At 38.6% G+C, this 19,360-nt stretch overlaps 3 protein-coding genes across 5 annotated transcripts in view; 1 reads left to right on the top strand and 2 right to left on the bottom strand.

Annotated features, from left to right (window-relative positions):
• The window catches only part of LOC307030136 (double-stranded RNA-specific editase 1-like), a 392,337-nt gene that overhangs the window by 52,404 nt on the left and 320,573 nt on the right, over positions 1–19,360 (top strand). The window lies entirely within an intron of this gene.
• On the bottom strand, positions 1,325–12,543 carry LOC307028117 (putative methyltransferase). Its single transcript, XM_079662903.1, has 6 exons — positions 12,250–12,543; positions 12,012–12,172; positions 10,253–10,469; positions 8,273–8,376; positions 8,034–8,171; positions 1,325–3,412 (listed from the first exon to the last, which is right to left on the bottom strand). The coding sequence occupies exons 1-6, from the start codon at positions 12,358–12,360 to the stop codon at positions 3,316–3,318; spliced, it is 828 nt and encodes a 275-aa protein (XP_079519029.1). The 5' UTR covers positions 12,361–12,543; the 3' UTR covers positions 1,325–3,315.
• LOC307030780 (uncharacterized protein) lies at positions 13,914–17,490 on the bottom strand. 3 transcript variants are annotated; one of them, XM_079667426.1, is made up of 7 exons: positions 17,353–17,490; positions 16,936–17,211; positions 16,683–16,843; positions 15,694–15,910; positions 14,745–14,845; positions 14,357–14,494; positions 13,914–14,278 (listed from the first exon to the last, which is right to left on the bottom strand). In XM_079667426.1, the coding sequence occupies exons 2-7, from the start codon at positions 17,044–17,046 to the stop codon at positions 14,188–14,190; spliced, it is 819 nt and encodes a 272-aa protein (XP_079523552.1). In that variant the 5' UTR covers positions 17,047–17,211; positions 17,353–17,490; the 3' UTR covers positions 13,914–14,187. The 3 variants fall into 3 exon arrangements, with proteins under 3 accessions (XP_079523552.1, XP_079523554.1, XP_079523553.1); XM_079667428.1 differs by lacking the exon at positions 17,353–17,490 and adding an exon at positions 17,300–17,315; XM_079667427.1 differs by lacking the exon at positions 17,353–17,490 and having other exon boundaries at positions 16,936–17,337.

The following is a 19,360-nucleotide window of genomic DNA, read 5'->3' as shown; positions in this document are numbered from 1 at the left end:
AAAAAATGTTTTTTGAACTTAAATGTGCTTACCTCTCAAGCCATGTGTCTCTCTTCTTTGCAGGATGATTGAAATGGATGCCTCTTCAAAAATATGTGGTCACATGACCAACTTCTTCTATGGTTTTCTAGATAACAGGGGTGGCACTACTTGCCCCTTGTCACAAATTACCCCACTCTCCCCTACTACCTCTTTGTGTTGCATTGGAGCTCTTTAGCTGTTTTTTTTGTATGTGAGGACATTTATTAAGACTGCTATTATTGTATTCATTAAATGCACTTTGTGATGTGCCTGGTTAAAAAAAAATAACCTGAATATTTGACTTCTAAAGCAAACAAATGTAATGCTACAACTGTGCACTTTTTTTTCAGATTCTGTTAAATTAATGCTAATTTGTTGTGTTTTTATGCACTTTTTGACCTACCTTTGTTAGATGAACAATGAATAAAAGTTGCATGTTTTTCATCGCAGTAATATGTGTTGGTTTAAAATGTGTCACTACCCGCTTTTTACAGGCCGCTGAATGTCTGGCCCAGCTGAATTTTGTAGTTATAAAATCTGGCCCAATTGAATGTGTAGTTGAATAGCCAGAGCCATGTGAGACTATATGGACAAAAGTGTGAGTACAAAATCTCTGAGAATAAAAAAAAGAAGCAAAAAAAGCAAAGAAAATCGGTCACAAAAATTACCGTAGCACGCTACAGTAGCTACTGGAAGAAAACAAACCGTGAGAGATGGTCTGTTACAATCGCCACAACAAACTTTCAAAACACGTTTTTTTCTTCCCATATGGCAAAGATCAGATACAATAATATTGTAACAGAAATCACTCTACGCGATTGAGCTCGAAATAATGATGATACTGAAATACTGGAGTTTTCTCTGTTTTAAATGTATGTTGATTGAGATATGACTCTGCTCAGGTTTATGCCAAATGTTTGTTCGAATGCACGTAAAAGTTACTTTTGGTAAAGCACAGTAATTAAATGTGCTTTTTTAAGGATTGATAACTCTCAGATTTCTAGCCTTAGTGAGGTGTGTGAAGTTAATTGACAAGAATTATAGAAATCTGAAGGACAGCCTGAAGAAAGAACATTTAAGACTGAACCTAAAGAAGCCTAGGCTGTGATGAGATCTTTAAGACTGACAAGATGAAAATGTATTTTTGGGTCAGACTTTTGCATATTGAAAAGGACATATCAGTGTCAGTAGCATATAGAAAATGAACTGAATACAGTGGGGAATAATTTGATCTGTTGTATGCAGTGTTGAGAAAGCTAGTATGAAAGGTTTGACTATTGACAGATTGACAATGAACTGGTAGTGATGTTAGTAAACAAATTACCATCAATTGAGTTTATTTAAAACCATGCCCACATTCACAGGTCATACATAACCCAAAGTGAAATAAAAAATGCCCCTAAACAAATTATTGTCTCGCACCATTTTAAACCGACTTCACATGTCAATTACAGTTAAAGCAAAAGTAAAATAATCTAAAAATAACAACATTAATTTCCTTCTAAGTTTCCATTTATTTATTTTTTTCAGTAGTTAATAGCTAAAAAAAGTAATGAAACTACTTGAACTCGTCACTTTTGATCGAATGTCTCCCTCTAGTTGTATTTTAAACAACAGCCTTTCCTTGTTCACAGTGAAAATCAATGACTACACATAGCAGAACCATATTGAAGTGCAGCTACTGCTTTCACATAATATACACAAAGAGCCGTTGTGAACAAATTAAAATTATGGCCGGATGCAGATATACTGAGGAGTAAGTATGTGCAGCTTTTTACCAGCTTAGCTTGGTTAAACTTTAATCAGTTTTAATCGCATAGTCGATTATTTTTACTACAACCATTGTTTTCCCAATCTATTTTTTTATTGTTTTAATCTCTCCCACTTTTGTTTCCTCTCAATCCGACATAGCCCGTATTTCAGGGGTCAAAAGGGCCAAAATTAATCCAAGAGACACTTTCGGGGGCCAGAGATTTTTATATATATATATTTATATATAAATAATAATAAATGATATATATATATATATAATTGATTAATATGTTCACTTTATTAAAAAAATAATCTTTTTTTTAATAAGCCTGTATCCGGGGTAATAAAACTGAAAGCAGTCCTGATTGGCAGGGAAAGGAATCAACTTTTTTATTAATACCTTGTCCTGATTGGTGGGAAACGGTTGCAGGATATAAGAAAATTGTTTGCCAGGCACGCAAACATTTCACTGTCAAAGAGCCTCAAGCGTAAAGTTGACGTGGAAAACCGCAGTTTTAATGAGGAATGGACGGATAAATACGCATTCATCATGCCATCGTTCAATAAGGCTACACCTGTTTGCCTTATCTGCAATGAAACGGTCGCTGTTGCAAAAGAGTACAATCTCAGGCGTCATCATATCACAAAGCATGCAACTTGCTCACTTTTTTTGGGAAGTAACTAAGTACATTTACTACAAGTACAATTTTGAGATACTTGTACCTTACTTGAGTATTTCTATTTTATACTACTTTGTACTTCTACAACTCAGAGGTGAATTGGGAACTTTTACTCCACTACATTTATTTAATATCTTTAGTTACTATGCAGATTTGAATTAATGATGTGAAATATAAAGAACTTTATAATCAAAACAGGCCTACATATTATTCGAAAAGGGGCCAATCTGCACAATGACTACTTTTACTTTTGGTACTTTTTAAGAACATTTAGATGCTAATACTTCTGCACCTTTACTTGAGTAACAACATATTGAATGCAGGACTTTTACTTGTAACAGAGTATTACTACACTCTGGTACTTCTACTTCTACTTAAGTAAAATATCTCAGTACTTCTCCCACTTTGCTTACTTCAATTTGAAAGAAAATCTTTTCAGATCATATTTTGACACATTCTATCTCAGTTTTTTTAACAATACAATAACTGGAGTGTAAAAACGACAATAGCACAAAACTAGCTGTTCCTCGTTTCCAGTCTTTGTGCTAAGCTATAAGCTAAGCTAAGTTAAACTAAATAGCAGCTTCTTCCAACTTCTAATTTAGAATGAATTAACAAGAGTAGGATTCATTTTTTCTCATTTAGCCATCAACAATAAGATGAATAGGAATATATCCTAAAATGTTAAACTATTACTTTTAAAGAAGTGGCATTTGTAGGCAAAACAGTCGGATCAAGCTTTAAGCTAGTAACATCTAATTCACTTAGTCATGTAGAGAGATGTCAGAGGGATTGTTTCACAAAGTGGGAGTTGACAGCAAAGTTACTCGTTTTTGAATCTGTGAGTGCTGGCAGCAGTCAGTCAGGCTCCCTCCGGTTTGCAGGCCAAGAGACAGTAATATCTCACAGACACCTCCACCTCTGTCTCTGCAGAGGACACTTTCATCACGGACATCAACCTGAGAAGACAGCGGGTCACCGTTATGTCAAAGAGTGTAGGCCTATTGGGAAATCTTATTCAAAACCTTAACTCTCCAATATGACCGTTTTAAAGAAATCCTGGTATATTTGGCATGTCTTGATAGTACATTATGGTTTGCTTCAGCTATAAAACAAATGTAAATACAAAATTCCATAAGTCTGTACTATATATGATCAGGGTTGGATAGCAACAGACGTAATGTTATCTGGACTACAAAATCAGATGACAAAAGTAACAATCATTTAAAACAGGGCCTACTCTTGTTGTTGTTGTTGTTGTTGTTGTTGCTGCTGCTGTTGTTGTTGTTGTTGTTGTAACATTGTCAACGTTAACTTGGTGACATTTTTGATTACATCTCAAATTATAAAAGGGTAAATTACTCCTCTCAGGTTGCCAATTTTGTAAATTGTGATTGAAGTAATTATTGTTTTTTGATGATGATATATGGAGTTTTGATTACTTTGCATTCATCAAATGTTTGGAGCTTTGTCACTGTTTAGTAATAATATGCAATATTTTCGATGTTTGATTGTGAAATAATATTTAAAAAATCACAATTTGAATTACAAAATTGTCATTAACTGTGTACTCAGTAACTTATCATAATTTTAAAATACAAAAGATGATTAGTGTCACATATAGCTGAGTTCAGAGGTTAATGTCAGACCTCAAATAAATGTTCACACTTGACCCCCTTAACCTTTTCCGGACTAAATAAACTCACCAAGCATGCTACTAATACTTTTCACAGAGCATTGTCAAATGTGTGATGTGAAAACATATGTACATTTGACCAGGGGCGGAGCTTCAGGGGGGGCTGTAGGGGCAGGGCTCCCCGGGCCCGGAACGGTCGGGACCCAATGGGGGCCCGTCGCCGAGGCAGCAGGCTCCGCCCCCGAGATATTCGCCGGCGGGCCCTGATGCCTCGCGCCACTGAGTGCACTGACGTTCGTGGTCATATTAGGTATAAAGCATTGTAGCCTATAATATGAGTTGAACTTGTGCTGCTATTTTCACACTCACATTTAACATTAAAACATGAAAAATTGCAAGTGAATCCCTTCTATTGTCTCCAAATATATTTTGGGTAAAATCGTCATCAACAGCCGTCCATCAACATCATTCGTAAATGAACGTCAACGTCATCATCAATCACTTGTCATTCAACAGAGCACTGCCTAAGCATGAGCAGTTATAAACACTAAAGTGGAGCTACAAAACGCACAGAAAAAGATAAAAAGGACCAAGGAAAAGCCAAATTGTCCAAGCTAGATGGATATTTTTTTCGCCCTACTCCTCCTCCTGCGGGAGATGAACCTGAAGTTGTTGCCACTGCCAGCCGTGTTTCATCCCCGAGCCCCAGCCCGCAACAACGTTAGTGAGGGTTAGCCAGATTTACAGGTAGGCTACCATCACGGACACACACGTCTGTCAGCAAGAAAATGTGAGTTTGTGGTAAATGTTGATATCATGGTTGTTGTTACTTCGTGTAGCTCGGTCGCCTATCTTATTTCCTTTTCTGTCTCTCGGCTGTAGTGATGATAATAATAATAATAATAATAATAATAATAATAATAATAATAATAATAATAATAATATTAATAATAATAATAATAATAATAATAATAATAATAATAATAATAATAATAATAATAATAATAATAGGGACGACTCAGCAGCTGCTAGCTGCTCGTCTAGAGGAGAGCCAGGCCTGACGCTTGACCAGCCGCACCCCTCTCCCTCCGGCTCCTTACCTGCTGCGCCGCAAGGTGAAGAAGTAGGCCTACCGGACACTGGGAATGAAAGCAGCAACAGGTCTCCTCCTCACGCTACTCCTACGGGTGAAACTCAGACCACGGATCATGATGTGTCCTGCAATTATCCTCTGGAGCGTTTTCCGACGGATCGGGCAAACTATTTTGAAAACATTGAGGACGCCAATATCAAAAGATATATCCTTAAAATGGGCCCATGCAAACCCAAAGGTCCGTTTCCCAAAGACAAGGATAACCGTTGCTTTTCAGAAAGCTATTACACCTCCACCACTAAAGTTGGGATGAAATTTCCACGTAGCTGGATGTGCTATTCCCCAAAATTGGACTGCTGCTACTGTGAGCCTTGCTGGCTTTTTGCCAACCGAAAGGCACCGTTCTACAACAATGCATGGGTAAACGGAATAAAAGACTGGAAACATCTTTCTACTAAAATTGAGAGGCATGAATCCACTCAAATACACCTTGGTGCATGCGTAGTATATGAGCAGTGGAAAACCAACGGCACAATAGACGCTGACATGGAGAGGTATGTGCGTAATGCCGCCTAATTTTGGAGACAGGTCGTGGAGCGCATTGTTAATGTAACTCTCAGTCTAGCTTCAAGCAACTTGGCATTCAGGGGCCATCGAGAGGTTCTAGGTCAGGGAAAAGCTGGCAACTTTTTGTCAATAATAGAATTATTGGCTCGCTACGACCCTGTTTTGAAAGAGCTAATCAACCGACCAGAAGGGTCAGTGAAATACCTCAGTCACCAGATTCAAGATGAGATTATTTACATATTATCTCAACGTGTGAAAGCTGACATCATTGATGAAATAAACGAAGCCCCATTTTATTCCGTCATCATGGACACAACGCAAGATGTGTCAAAGATAGACCAGTTGAGTCAGGTTTACCGCTACATAACTGTTGTTAAGAACGAAATGGATATTGCAACAGATATACAGATCAATGAAGTCTTTTTGGGTTTTGAAGTGACCGAAGGTTCATCAGTTTCAGAGTTTGAAAACAAAATCCTTGGTTCTATAGAGAAAAACGGATTAGATCTGTCTAAATGTCGCGGACAGGGCTATGATGGGGCGGCTAATATGAGTGGCGTGCAAGCAAGAATAGCCGAGAATGAGCCCCTTGCCCACTATGTTCATTGCGCTGCTCATAATCTCAACCTAGCACTCAACGACTCTGTTAAAAATGTCCCTGGAGTGAAGCAGTTCTATGACACTGTAGAGACGCTCTACAACTGTTTTGGTCACAGTATCAAACGATGGGCATTGCTCAGTGAGTTAATGACGCCAGAGAGCAGAACTATCACATTAAAACGCTTATGTCCCACTCGCTGGTCATCTCGCCATGATGCACTTGTTGCGTTAAGGCACAGATATGGAGACATTATAAAAGCCCTCGTCAAAATATCCCTTACCAGTGACAAAAAGGATGAGCGCAATGAAGCAAGTCCACTCAAGAATGCCATAAGCAAATGTAGCTTTCTATTTTTGGTCAACATGCAGACCAAGATTTTGGAAAGCATAAATTGTGCTTCACATTTACTGCAAGCAGAAGATGCAGATATTCTCAAAGCATCTACTCTACTGCAAAATGCCATCAGTGTTTTGGTGGAGTATAGGGGACAATTTGATGAGGCGAAGTCCGCCACTCTTGCCCTGGCTACTAAATGGGGAAGTCAAACACAGTTTGAAACAACCAGGGCCAGGAAAGTTAAGAGACACTTTGATGAACTTTCTGAAGACAGCCGCCTCACTGACGCAGAGAGCAACTTTCGGGTGACCGTTTTCAATGCATGTCTCGATATAATCATCCAGCAACTGTCCCAAAGATTCATCATCTTAAATGTAACTGTGAACATGTTTGAGGCAATTCACCCCAACACACTACTACAAGCAAAGGATGAGGATTTACACCAAGCTGCCCAGCGGCTTAGAGAGCACTACGGCCGGGACATCGCCGCCAGCTTCCCTGGCCAGCTGCTTTCTTTCAGAACCTGTTTCAGGGACCAAATACAAAAACTAAAATCTGTCGCGGATCTGGTAAAAAATGCTCATTGTTTACAACCCAGCAGTAACATCTACATTCAGTGAGGTTTGCACAGCCTTCATCTTATTTCTGACTCTTCCTGTCACCGTGGCAACCGCCGGGCGCTCTTTCTCCAAATTAAAACTCATCAAAAACTATTCGAGGAGCACGATGGGACAGGAGAGACTGAGTGGACTGGCCTTGCTGTCCATCGAAAGTGACCGAGCCAAGAAATTGGACATACAGCGGATTGTGGACGAGTTCGCGGAGCGCAAGGCTCGCCGAGTGCCCTTCAAGTAGTGGTGAGTACACTTCAAATTTAATTTGTACAGTAGCCTACTTGTACGTGAATGTATGGGCCGCCGTGCCAATTTTACACTGCTGTGCTCTCATGGTGGCGGCTGGCTGTCCATGGTGAATGGTGTGTCAGAAATGTAATCATTTTATTAGGCTATGTTTTCGTTGTCCTTGTGGTTTGTTGGACTTTATGTCATGTTATATCCTTATTATCTCTGATATATATTTCGTTTCTATACCCTTTGCAGAAACGAAATCTTAAATATTACACCTTTTCTTTAGCTACTTTTCTTTCAAACATTGTTTTAAATTGTAATCTTACTGACTGAGCGACTTTTTACGCACGAGCGTCAGATTACCACCCCGGACTCCCGATATTTTTGTCAAGCTTTATTGGGTTTAAAGGGCCCGGTCATATGGCCCCGCCCCCCGGCCCGGGTCTGATATGTGCCGCCAGTGCATTTGACTGTATGTATAGTACAATTTGCCATGTACCTGTGACTGAAGTCCTGAGACAGGATGGTGGCTTTCTGCAGGTCTTCTCTCACCAGAGTCTGATAGCTGGAGAAAGACTCCACAAACCCCATGAAGCTGGAAAGAGGCATGGGCCTTTTCACACGCACACACTCATGCCTGTAATACAATTTGAAACAACACAGTCAGTACCATATCAACCATAGATGATTTCCCATTCTAAACCAAACTTGCAGCAAACAACTATAAGAAGCTCTTACCACTCCTTGTCAGGGTAAGGGAGGGATTTATACGCCTCCCGGTACAATTCAATCGAATTGGAACCAAGGTGGGCACTGCGGTAAGGAACCAAGGCCGCATAGAACTGGTACAACCAAGAGAGAGGAATTTAGGAGATTCTTCATCACTATCAATAGAGCATGTCTTACAGATGTGTTTGATTCAGCTATTTAATGCTATAAACAGCTTTAATACCTAGCTTTGTGTGCATACTTCAACTTGTTTTAAAGGTCCCATGTCGTGGGCATTTCTACTGATCATAATTCCATTGTTGAGGTCTACTAGAATAGATGTACATTACATTGTTCAATGTTCCAAAATCACATTGTTTTTTTCATACAGCATCTCTGTATAGTATGTTCACTCTCGGTCCTACACGCCTTGTTGGAGCTCCTTGAGCAGTGATTGCACATCTGTTTGTTTCTCAACCATTCCTTGAGTTGACCTTTTAAACTATTGAGAGTGGGACAATCCCGTATCTCAGTTGGGAGGCTATTCCACAATGTCCAAAAGTTGTCCGTCTATGGTGGACTTCACAGTCTCGTCTGGTTTCTGGGAAATAACCTGAAAGCAAGACATGGGACCTTTAACACTTTAATGGTGTCTGCCATCCACTCAGCATTGTTTTTTGCAACCTAAGTGAGTGAAATTAAGATCCACTAGATGGTGCCGTTGTTCATTTTTAAAAGGTGCCTTGATTGGTTCTGGGCAGAAACGCCACTATGATGAGAAGACTATTGAACGTGTCATGTGTTTTTTCGTGCCTTTGTAATGTTCTGGGGGAAAAAACAATCTCCATCTTAGTGTTAACAATTCCAGTATTATTGACTGTGCTGCACCACACTGAAACCTGCCTCTTTACAAAAACTTCAATCTGGCTTTTAATGATTGTTTTTGTATTATTTGACTTTAACTTTAACTATATACTATATTTTTATGTTGTTCTTTTCTTTTCACTATATATGTAAAGCGTCTTTGAGCACCTGTAAAAGCGCAAACAAAATAAATCTATTTTATTATTATTATTATTATTTAAGTTTAAACGTTTAAGCAAATTATTATTTAATTGGCTTTAATTCAATTTAATTTAATTTAAGGAACTACTTGGAAATTGTCAACTAGGAATCTGAATTTGAGTATAGTTTATCTAACTCTGCCCTCTCCTTGTGTCCGGAGGAACTACATTTTGCTTACTAAAAGGAAGGAACAGAAAGCAAGGGGGTCTTGTGGCACAAACAGTTGTTGATGAGCCAAGGGTAATATATTGTCAGTAACGATGATTAATTAGTTTAGTTTTGTGTGATTATGTATTCACTCAATATTCACTGAGTACATCTGAAGAAAAGCTGGGAGCTGTTAACCTGTAAGCTGAGAGGGGGGTTAAAAAAAGGGGTCTTTTGTGTTTGTTAGGGTGAATGCAGATGTTTGTTATCAATTTAAATTATTGTATCTTGCAATCTTATTTTATTGTGAAAACAAAACTAAAACGGCTTGGATTTTGCAAAATAACTACTTCTAGTCCCTGCAAATCTTAGGCTATCAGCTTAGTCTAAAAGTAAGATAAAACTGCCCCCTCCTTAGAAAAGGTTAACATTAGATATAGGTTTGGCTTGAAATTGCTACGATAAAGCTAAGATCATGCTAAAGGTAAATACTGAAGGTTCCTTATGGTATTTGAGGTTAGCTTGGTTTTGATGTTCTGCTGTATGATGTGTGCTTTCCTTGGTGAGTGACATCAAAGCTGTAATGTAGATTGTGTGTGGTTCGAGATATTCAGGTTTTAAATTGCTAAATCGGCAATCTAAAAGGGGATCAAACTATAATATTGTGTGCATGTAATCTGTTATGCTTACTGGGACACTTCAACACAGCCATTGTTAATGTAATAACTTAAACATGTTCCTCAACAGCCTGAAATATAGCTGAGGGAGTTTCACTTATATTACAGTAGGTGAATACACCTCTTGGCAGATTTGGTTGAGTGTCTGAGAGCAGCAATCAGGGTAGCTGAGCTCCATGTCCATGGTGTAGTTGAGCAGAGCAATGCAGCCCCGGGGCTTCAGCACTCGGTGGGCCTCTTGCAGGAAGCGTGGCCGGTCGAACCAGTGGAAGGCAGACATGGCCGTCACCAAGTCCACTGAGCTGTCAGCCAATGGCAGCTCCTCAGCAACACACTGTCTGAAGAATAAACAGCCAGATTAAACTTTGAACCCCTGCTGACAGAATACAGCACCTGGGATTTCAACATCTTTCATGCCAAAGAACCCTGGACTTAAAAAAATAGACACTACCTACTACATATGTAGAAAATGGAGTTGGGTATAAACTGGGACTACAATAATGTGTATGGTGGCCTAAAGCGCCATGTACTGTATACAAATACTTTTTATTGGTGCATTCAATACAATGCTATGAAAAAATAACATGTCAGAATAGTTTAAGAGTTCCCAGAGATTTAACATTGGCTAGCTCACGTGATTACACGAAGATTAATGGGTAACAAATAGGCTATCATTAATGTTATCCTCATTGAATGTTTTATTTGTATTTAGATTTAGGAGATTTCCATACAAAACACATTTGAGTCTCATATTGGCTTTTTTTGGTGACACTTTTACTGTCAAGTTTAATATCAAATTACTGTCATTGCTTCTAAAGTAGTTGTATGGTAAGAATGGCCTCTGAGTGAGGTGACTGACCTGAAAGATACACGGTGTTGCCACAGTTTACTGCTTGCTTCACCAAAGTATTTTAAAGGGACATGTGAGCAGAGGGGTATTTAGTTGATTGCGATTTGTAACAATACTGTAGATGCTCACAAATCCTTTGCACTGTCTTTACTTTCTTTGCTTTAAGATAGCTAGATCAGCAACTGCTACAGAGTTTTAGCCAGTAAGCTCCTGCTGAACTGAAAAAAATAACATTTTGAAATGAAGTTTCTTGAAGTTTTTTTCAATATTATATTTCATACAATACTTTTTCAATGACTTACGTGCAGTGAGTGCCTGGTTTGTTAACTGCACTGTGATTTGTTTTTATACATCCTCATAAGGTGAAAGTTTACTTATTTGGACTTTGACAGGTACTTGCAGCATCTTTAAACTTGTACAAAGGACTCAATGCTTATAGAAAAGCATGTCTAGCAGCAGTACAATTCCCAGCAACAAAATGTAAGATGTAACATTTAAAATTGCTTTGGTATATGCTGAATAATTTGAGATTTAATATGATATTTTATTTAGTTAACATATACAGTGTATGATGTGCAACAGCATGAGAACAGCACCAATTTATTTTTCAAGGTTTTGAAGATTTCTTACTTCTATAAACAGCCCTGTGTAATATGAAATCATAAATGACACAAGCATTCGTACTTTACAGTCCGGTGCTGATAGGATATTGTATTTCTTACTGCATGACCAACTTTCACCAGACAAGGGTCCCATTGTTCTTTCTTTGACGAAGATTCAATAAGCTACTTTGCTTATCAGATTTGTTTGAACTAAATTAACATGTATTGTTAGTTGTAGTGTTTATTTAAAACAGTCGTTTGATTTCACACTCTTTAGCCAAGGAAAAACAAATATATCCCCCCCCAAAAAAAAGGATTGAATACGATTTGAAAGTTGCCTACAGAATACATGCATGTCTTTAATTTATTTCCTTTGCAAGCTCCGACTCTATAAAAAAAAGCTTATTTGTGACTGTGTTTGTTCATACTTGTAGGTGATGTTTGGCTCTTTGGAATGCTGTAGAGCCATTTCCACCTGAGCAGGACTAATGTCTGTCGCCACCATGGAGGCAAAGTGTTTGGCCAGCAGCACGGTGCCCTGTCCTGATCCGCAACCCACATCCACCGCCAGCTCAAAGGGATGTCCTTTCTGACAAGATATTTAGCAAGTTAAAATAATTACACAGCCATGATCACCACCATTCCCCCCCCCCCACTTGTACTTACATGCTTTTCCAGGAAGTCAAGCACCTGTTGTATGAGATTATCTGATGGAGAGATCCTGAACTTCCAATAGGAAGAAGCATGGTCTTTGCCCTCAAACAGACGGTAAGTCATAGCAAGTTGGTGCCTCTGTCAATAGCTGAATAAGATAAGAAAACGAACTAGAGAAATCTATTCTATGTTCGATTGTTTATTGTATAAAAGGAGCTAACTGGCAGTCACACACACACACACACACACACACACACACACACACTAACCCAGTAGAAAGCAGATTAATTCAACAGGGGAGCTCCAGGGGAAAAGGGACGGCCCGCAACTGAAAGGCCTCTTGGTTTGTTTGTTTTTTAATGAAGGCCTTTAAAGGGACAGCATCAAACTCTTTTACATGCTCTGGTTTCTAACTTTTTTCGACAATGCTGTGTTTCGAGAGTAATCCATGATAATTACGTTGAATGGAAATCAACGTCAAGCTGTCAAGCTCAAAGGTCTGTTTGAGTAATTGGGTCAGCTTATGTGGTTTTCTGTTAGAACCAATGGGAACCCTATGGAGAGGATGGGGGTGAGGTACCAATGGAATGTGTACAAGAATGTTGTTAACGACACCCTGCGTGGAACTCTCCTCTTTCTGAATCTGTTGGCTATTCAACACAATGGTACTCTTTAAATAGGGGTGCTTGTTATTCCTTCTCCGTGCTGTAGAACTGTAAAAAAGAGGCAGGGGGCAGCAGAATTTGGTTTCGTCCATTTCCTGGTGTAAAAGGCAATACATTTAATTGTAAATAAAACATTTTTAACAATGGTTTTATTGGCCAATCATATAAAAAGTAAGCCACGTTATCATTGTGATTTTAATTGATCATTCTTAACGGTAAGTAAGTGTTCATTGGTTGCATTAGTTTCAAATGGACACCACATACAATCCAAAGCTTTGATTACATCATGAAGATTTTTCCTTTTGTGAGAATAGCTTAAGTTTAACAGTTCATTCATGTTCCAATATACTGTTGTGCAACTTTCATCACTACGCAATCTTGAAAGCTGAATTTGAGATTTTTGGGTTGAACAAGACGTTTTATTGCTCACTTGTGTTTCAATACTATACAATAACACCAAAAACTTAACCAGCATTAAACCAATAATCCTGATAATTAGTTGGATCTTTCTATTTTACTTCCAAAACACAACTCTTATGGAGACTATTCCAAAAAGCACATGTCAAAATTGATCAAAGTGGATTAGGTTTCTGCAACAAAATCCTGAAAATAGAGTAACATTCTCAACATTAGGCTTTTTTTTTTATTACAGTACAGCTGGGTTGGCCTTCTCTTTCTTTGTAAGAAGCTATGCTGTGAATAGCTACTTTGATTTCATTACAGTGTACAAAGCAGGTACATCATAAACTCTGCTAAGCAACGAGCTGCCTTCTACCCACTCAAAAAAGAGAAAGAATAAAGAAAAGGCAAAGATGCCATTAAAGTAAGTAAAGAACCTTGGCTAAAAAACTTCACTTATCATTTGAACGAAAGCATCTAAGCACCCCTTTTGTGAAATAATAAAGGTAGGTTATGTAACCTCTCATGGTTCAGCTGCTCTAAAGGGGAACAAATTGAAAGGAAGTTACACTGCAAAAGCAAAACTTCAAGACTAGAAAGAGACAGTAGATGTTTAGTCTATAAAGTATTTAATAAATCATCTGTAAACTGGTCTAAATATTGTGTAAAAGATGATATTCTAAGTCTGGTCAAAGATGATCCACATGCATTACACAAGACGGTCAATGAGTTGAACTTGAGGGAAAACATTTTTCATTTAGAAATATCTACATTTAACAAATCCCTCCATCAATGAGTAACATCTTATAGTTCATAAGTTGTAAATGTTAACATCTAAGGATCACAAACTATTTCTTAAAACACACACCCAATGCCACATGGTTGATTATAGTGGTTTTGATGCCAGGACACAGAAATATTCCAGTTCCTGCTTCATTTCCATGTCAGGAGACATGACTCCCATCTCCTCCAGAAACCTGTGAATCAGTCAGTGATTAGTCAAAACATTACAATAACAGACATTTACGATGTATGTGTGCGTATGGATAGATTACCTGTTCTGAGTATGAAGCAGCAGGATTTCAGCAGTCTGGGGATCTTTCTTCTTGTAAGCTTGGAAACTGGAAAGTGACTCAATGAAACCCATCAGGTTCCTCACAGAGGTCGACAAGTTCACCTGAAGGTCCTCAACCCTGTTGTATCATTATATAATGTATATTATTAACACAATTAAAAAATGCTGTCGCGTGAAAAACATCTTTGACATAATTTTACTATGAAATTATCATTAATTCAAGACAGCAAAAGTAAGCGTATTTCTGATTTAAGGAAAAAATCGGGATTTCAGCTCTGAACGAGTTAGTTATTGCATGTTTTTGATGACAATTTAATACTGTATCTGTCAAATCTCATAGGTTTGTTTAGATCTTAGTTGTTATTTACCTTTCTTTGTCGGGAAAAGGGATGGCTGAGTAGAGCTCTTCCAGCTTGCCCAAAGCCAAAGCTACTTGATTGCTAGTGTATGGCAACAGTACCTGCCTCACCTGTAAATGTAACAAGTAAATGTGTAAGATTTGAAGTTGGGTTGTATGAGGTAAGGTTACAGTAAGAAAAATATGTTTTATTTTAACAAAGGGGGATGCTGGTCTACCACCGCCTTGATCGGTTACTTTGTTTCTGTTATTGAGTGACTTTGGTGCAGTGAGTAGACCAGCAACTCCTGTGTTCTGCGAGGTAAAAATCGAACGGCTATGAAGAGAGAAATGGCTGAGATGGCTGTCTGAGGACATTGAAAACAGGGTAAAATATTGTAAATATAGCATACACTTAAACTGAAATTGATTTATTCGCATGGCTAAAATACCTTTTGCTGCTGGCCCAGTCGACAGCGGTACATTGGTTAGCTAGCCATTACTCCTGTGTTATTTTGCCTACCCCAATGTACTAAGATAGTACACTATGGGAAAGAACCTCATACTAACCCTCTTCCAAACATCCAAACGTTCCTTAAGTGCAGGGGTGGATATGGGAGGGGGTTAGCTTAGTTAACCATTAAGACAGGGCAAAGTTGGAAACCGCTTGGACGTCTCTGTCCAATGTTTCAAAATGTGTCACAAACACGTAAAGCACATCATTTATGCTGTATTTTGTTTGTTTACTTCATTGGTCATAGGGAGGGGGTTAAGTGGCAAAACTAGTATTTCTTGACCAACAATGTAACATGGATCTAGCTTATTTTTCTTTTTTAGAGTAAGCATAATAAAACATTATGTTTGGTAGATCCATATGTATCCCCCTGCTTCAAGCCTTTATTGTCTTCTATCAGGTCTGGCCTTTCTTATTGGTGATACTGCCACTCAAAGCTGTGCAATGCCCATGGAAGTACACCCACCTCTTCACATATGTGGTCGAGTCTCTCTCCACAGTCCTGGTAGTGAAGTCTGGGGAAAGCACAACTGTAGCCCAGAAGAGCAACACAACCACCTGGTTTTAAAACCCGACATGCCTCAGCCAGGAACCTGGACTGATCAAACCAGTGGGCTGCTGATGCTGCAGTCAGCAAGTCCACAGAGCCACCTGGGAAAGGAAGCTCCTCCGCTGACCCTTTCCTGCATGGGCAACAGACACTTGTAACTACGGAGGTCTCAATATCAGAAATGTTATAGTTTATACAAATACAAGTGAACATCCACGATTCTCATAATGCATGTTATATCACGGTAAAAAAAAACAAAAAAAAACAAGTACTCTAATATACACTCTTTCCTCACGGTTTTCATGTTTTTTTGTTAGAAAGTGAAATATGTTATATGTTATATGTTATGTTGGGAAAACAAACCATAATTTATGCAAGTTTCTTGCCAAAATCTCTTAGACAAAGTTTAAATGCATCATGATAATAAAATAATTTACCCTTTGCCCAATTTTTATTATATAGAGAGCCTTAATCGCGCCACTCTATGGAACCTTGCTGAACGTTAGCTAATAAGGCAAGGCAAGTTTATTTATATAGCAACACAAGGCAATTCAAGGTGCTTTACAAAAATGAAAGACATTCAGACAAAGGCATTTAAAAACAGTCATTAAAAAGAAAAGATAATAAAAGAAACATTAACAGAACAACTAACGCTAACTAGTTTTCCTTCTGTCAATTTCACTGATTTGATGTTTACAATGTATTGTTTGCAGAAAAAGGGTGCATTCCCTAAATGCGTTAAAAGGGAGTTTAGTGCGTCCTAAACACATTTTCTATCATCCACAGAATAACTGTAGGCTGTTCGATAGTATCGAATTTTAGGGGTTTAACAGTTCTCTTGACATCCCTACATGTAACTTCAAATTGTTACGTCCAAACATAAAGAGCATCTCACACACTCCTACCTGTATGTGATGTTAGGATACCCTGGCACACCTTTGGCCTCCTCCAGTTGAGACTCGCTGATGTCGATGCCCACCACTGTCTGGAAATGTGGTGCCAGAAGTCGGGAATTCTGACCTGTTCCACATCCCAGATCTACAGCGAGCACATGTGGCTTTCCTTTCTGAACAACAAAGTTATTTTGGTCAATATGGTGAATGTTGCAGATTTGAGGAGATTTGAATGGGCTGATATGTAATGTATTTGGCCACGTACCTTTTTATCAAGGTACTGAAGAATAATGTTCTTTAGCTCGTCTGGAGGCGTAAATCGATACTTTTGGTAAACAGAGGCATGATCCTTCCCCTCAAAGAAGCGGTATGTCATAGTTTTTGTATTTTCTCCTTCTCTTCTGTTGCAAATGTGTTGCCCTCTCCGAAAAATGCTTGGAAACGGTGTCCTTTCTTTGTTTTTTCCCTTTCAGTCTCCTCTTCCTGCAGTTAACCTCTGGAACATTGCACTTCTTACAGCATTTAACCTTTCACCCACCTCCTGAAATGTAGACAAAGACAGAAATAATCCCTGAGATTAACAGGAACAAGGTAAATCAAGTAGCTGTTAAAAAATTGCAGCACAAAACCTTGTAGGAAGAACTACACAGATGAAAGTAATCCAGAGAAAAATGTTTCTTACAAGGTGAAAGCTCCCCTTGATGAAGTATGCCTTGCAAATCAGCAGCAGATCGGTTAAGAATGTCTAACAGAGGCAGGGCCTTTTGCTTAACCCATTCATGGCCAGAGGATATCTGCGGATTGTATTTTACAATCTGCCTATATCATTTAATATTGAGTTATATTGTGTAATAACAGCGGAAAACACTTACAACTCTTACATGACTGTGTTTCTTTCTTTTGGGGCCTCAGACAGATCACCAGTTACAAGCATAATGTCCCACATTACATAGAAGGTCTGCCGAGCGAGCTGAAAGACAATGGGACACCTGGGCCAGGTGTCCCATTGTCTTTCAGCTTGTTAATTTTTTGGGAGTGCCAGGTGACACTCCCAAAAAACGGCTTTTACCCAGTGTTATTCCATTACAGAGACAGTTGTGAGGCCGGAGCAGGATTGCAAAATACGTTTATTTGTGCTCCCACTGCAGAGACACCGGCTCTCGACCCCGAAAGTTGGTTCAACACGGGCACCAACTCTTTGCCCAGCCAGCACAGAGAGCCAACAGCTGCGTATGTGCCTGGAGATCATGTCAGAAGCTGTGGCAGGATTTACGTGAGTAACAACAGCTCACGTTGACTAAAGGGAGGAGTGGAAAGTCTTGAGAAAGCTGTAAGAGAAGAGTACAACGTTTTTGGAAATGTTGTTCAGGCTTCGTAAGTTTAAGTGGTGTAAAAGAAAACTTAGCTCAAAGATCCTTTTCAGAACTTTTAACTGTCTTCATTCAGCCTCAAATATTTTTAAGTTAACCTTGCACTTCCCGCCTGTAAGTAGTTCAATGTTTAACCTCGTATAAAATCTGTAATGTCTTAGTAGCACAAGTCAAAGGACCAGCAGTTTCTCTGGAAATCACGTCACTTTTGCTGCAATTTAATGACATAATAAAACCACTACCTGCATAACAGTCTCTACAAACACATGAAAGGTCACTAGGTCAGTCATCCCTGTGTTTCCAAACTAAAGTTTGTCAGTATGTCAAAGTGTGTTGTTCATTCTTTTTTTTTAGACCATTTGCTCAACTGAAAAACATCTTTGTTTTGGTCTGGTTACCAAGGACCGCCCTCCAGGGTAGCTATGCGGGTTTAATTGCCCCCAAGGCGCGATGGTCTGTTGACCATTTCCAACTTTGTTATTCTACCTTAATAACCTTTGAAAAACAAAGTGTTCAATCCCACGGGCTCTCATAAGTGTTGACATCAAACATTGCATCAGAGGCAATCTAATTTCACATTTTCTTGCATTAAAACTTATCTCAGACCAATACACATTCACACTATTCCCCAAGCTCTATGTTTCAACAACTGGTGAAGATACACTAGGGATTTCAGGGTATGATGGTCATTAAGGGGGCTGAGGGGACTACTCAAAGTCATTACAGTACGTTTGCATCACTCATGACCTAAAGTGCATTGTGGTCTTAAAGATAAGCAAAACATTACATCATCTGTTTCATAATAGTTTGTCTTACTTTTGATCCCTCCACGTAACTCAGATTGGTACACAGGGGTGGACAGAACTTATTGTTGAATACTTGTATGAGGCTGCACCAATGGCTCATTATGAAGTTTAATAATAATAATAATCTTTATTTATATATAATCTATTTTCTTGGGATATATAGTTCTTAATCTCCATTAGCCTGGTGTATGATTATTATAACTTCAGAATATTTATATAAATCTGATACATGTTTTACCTTCTACTAATCCTAATAAAATGAATGAAACAATGATAATGTGTCATCCTTAACAATGACCACTGCAGATTACTTTGAGTCAATTATGTTTACTGAACATCCTCTCTCGGCCCAAAACATTTCTCAGTAACCTTTAAGTGATGGTTATATATTATACCAGCCTCTGAACTCCCTTCATGAAAGCAAAATAATATGTGGCAGTGTCCATAAAAAATGTACTGTTTACTTTACCTTTATTCATTTTCAAGAGTTCCCTAGCAAACATAGACAGCAGCA

Source organism: Notothenia rossii (genome assembly GCF_949606895.1).
Source record: "Notothenia rossii genome assembly, chromosome: 2".
NCBI lineage: Eukaryota > Metazoa > Chordata > Actinopteri > Perciformes > Nototheniidae > Notothenia > Notothenia rossii.
Note: the sequence above shows the minus strand (reverse complement) of the source record. Positions and strands in the feature narration are given on the sequence as shown.

Excerpts from the sequence above, each read along its gene's own strand:
- LOC307028117 (XM_079662903.1), bottom strand. The coding sequence starts at position 12,360 with ATGACTTACCGTCTGTTTGAGGGCAAAGACCATGCTTCTTCCTATTGG. Across the intron at positions 12,173-12,249 it reads TTGACTTCCTGGAAAAGCAT|AAAGGACATCCCTTTGAGCT; the intron begins GTAAGTACAAGT and ends ATATCTTGTCAG. Across the intron at positions 10,470-12,011 it reads GAGCCAAACATCACCTACAA|ACAGTGTGTTGCTGAGGAGC; the intron begins GTATGAACAAAC and ends TTTATTCTTCAG.
- LOC307030780 (XM_079667426.1), bottom strand. The coding sequence starts at position 17,046 with ATGACATACCGCTTCTTTGAGGGGAAGGATCATGCCTCTGTTTACCAA. Across the intron at positions 14,846-15,693 it reads TCGACCACATATGTGAAGAG|GTGAGGCAGGTACTGTTGCC; the intron begins GTGGGTGTACTT and ends TTACATTTACAG. Across the intron at positions 14,279-14,356 it reads CTGCTTCATACTCAGAACAG|GTTTCTGGAGGAGATGGGAG; the intron begins GTAATCTATCCA and ends ACTGATTCACAG.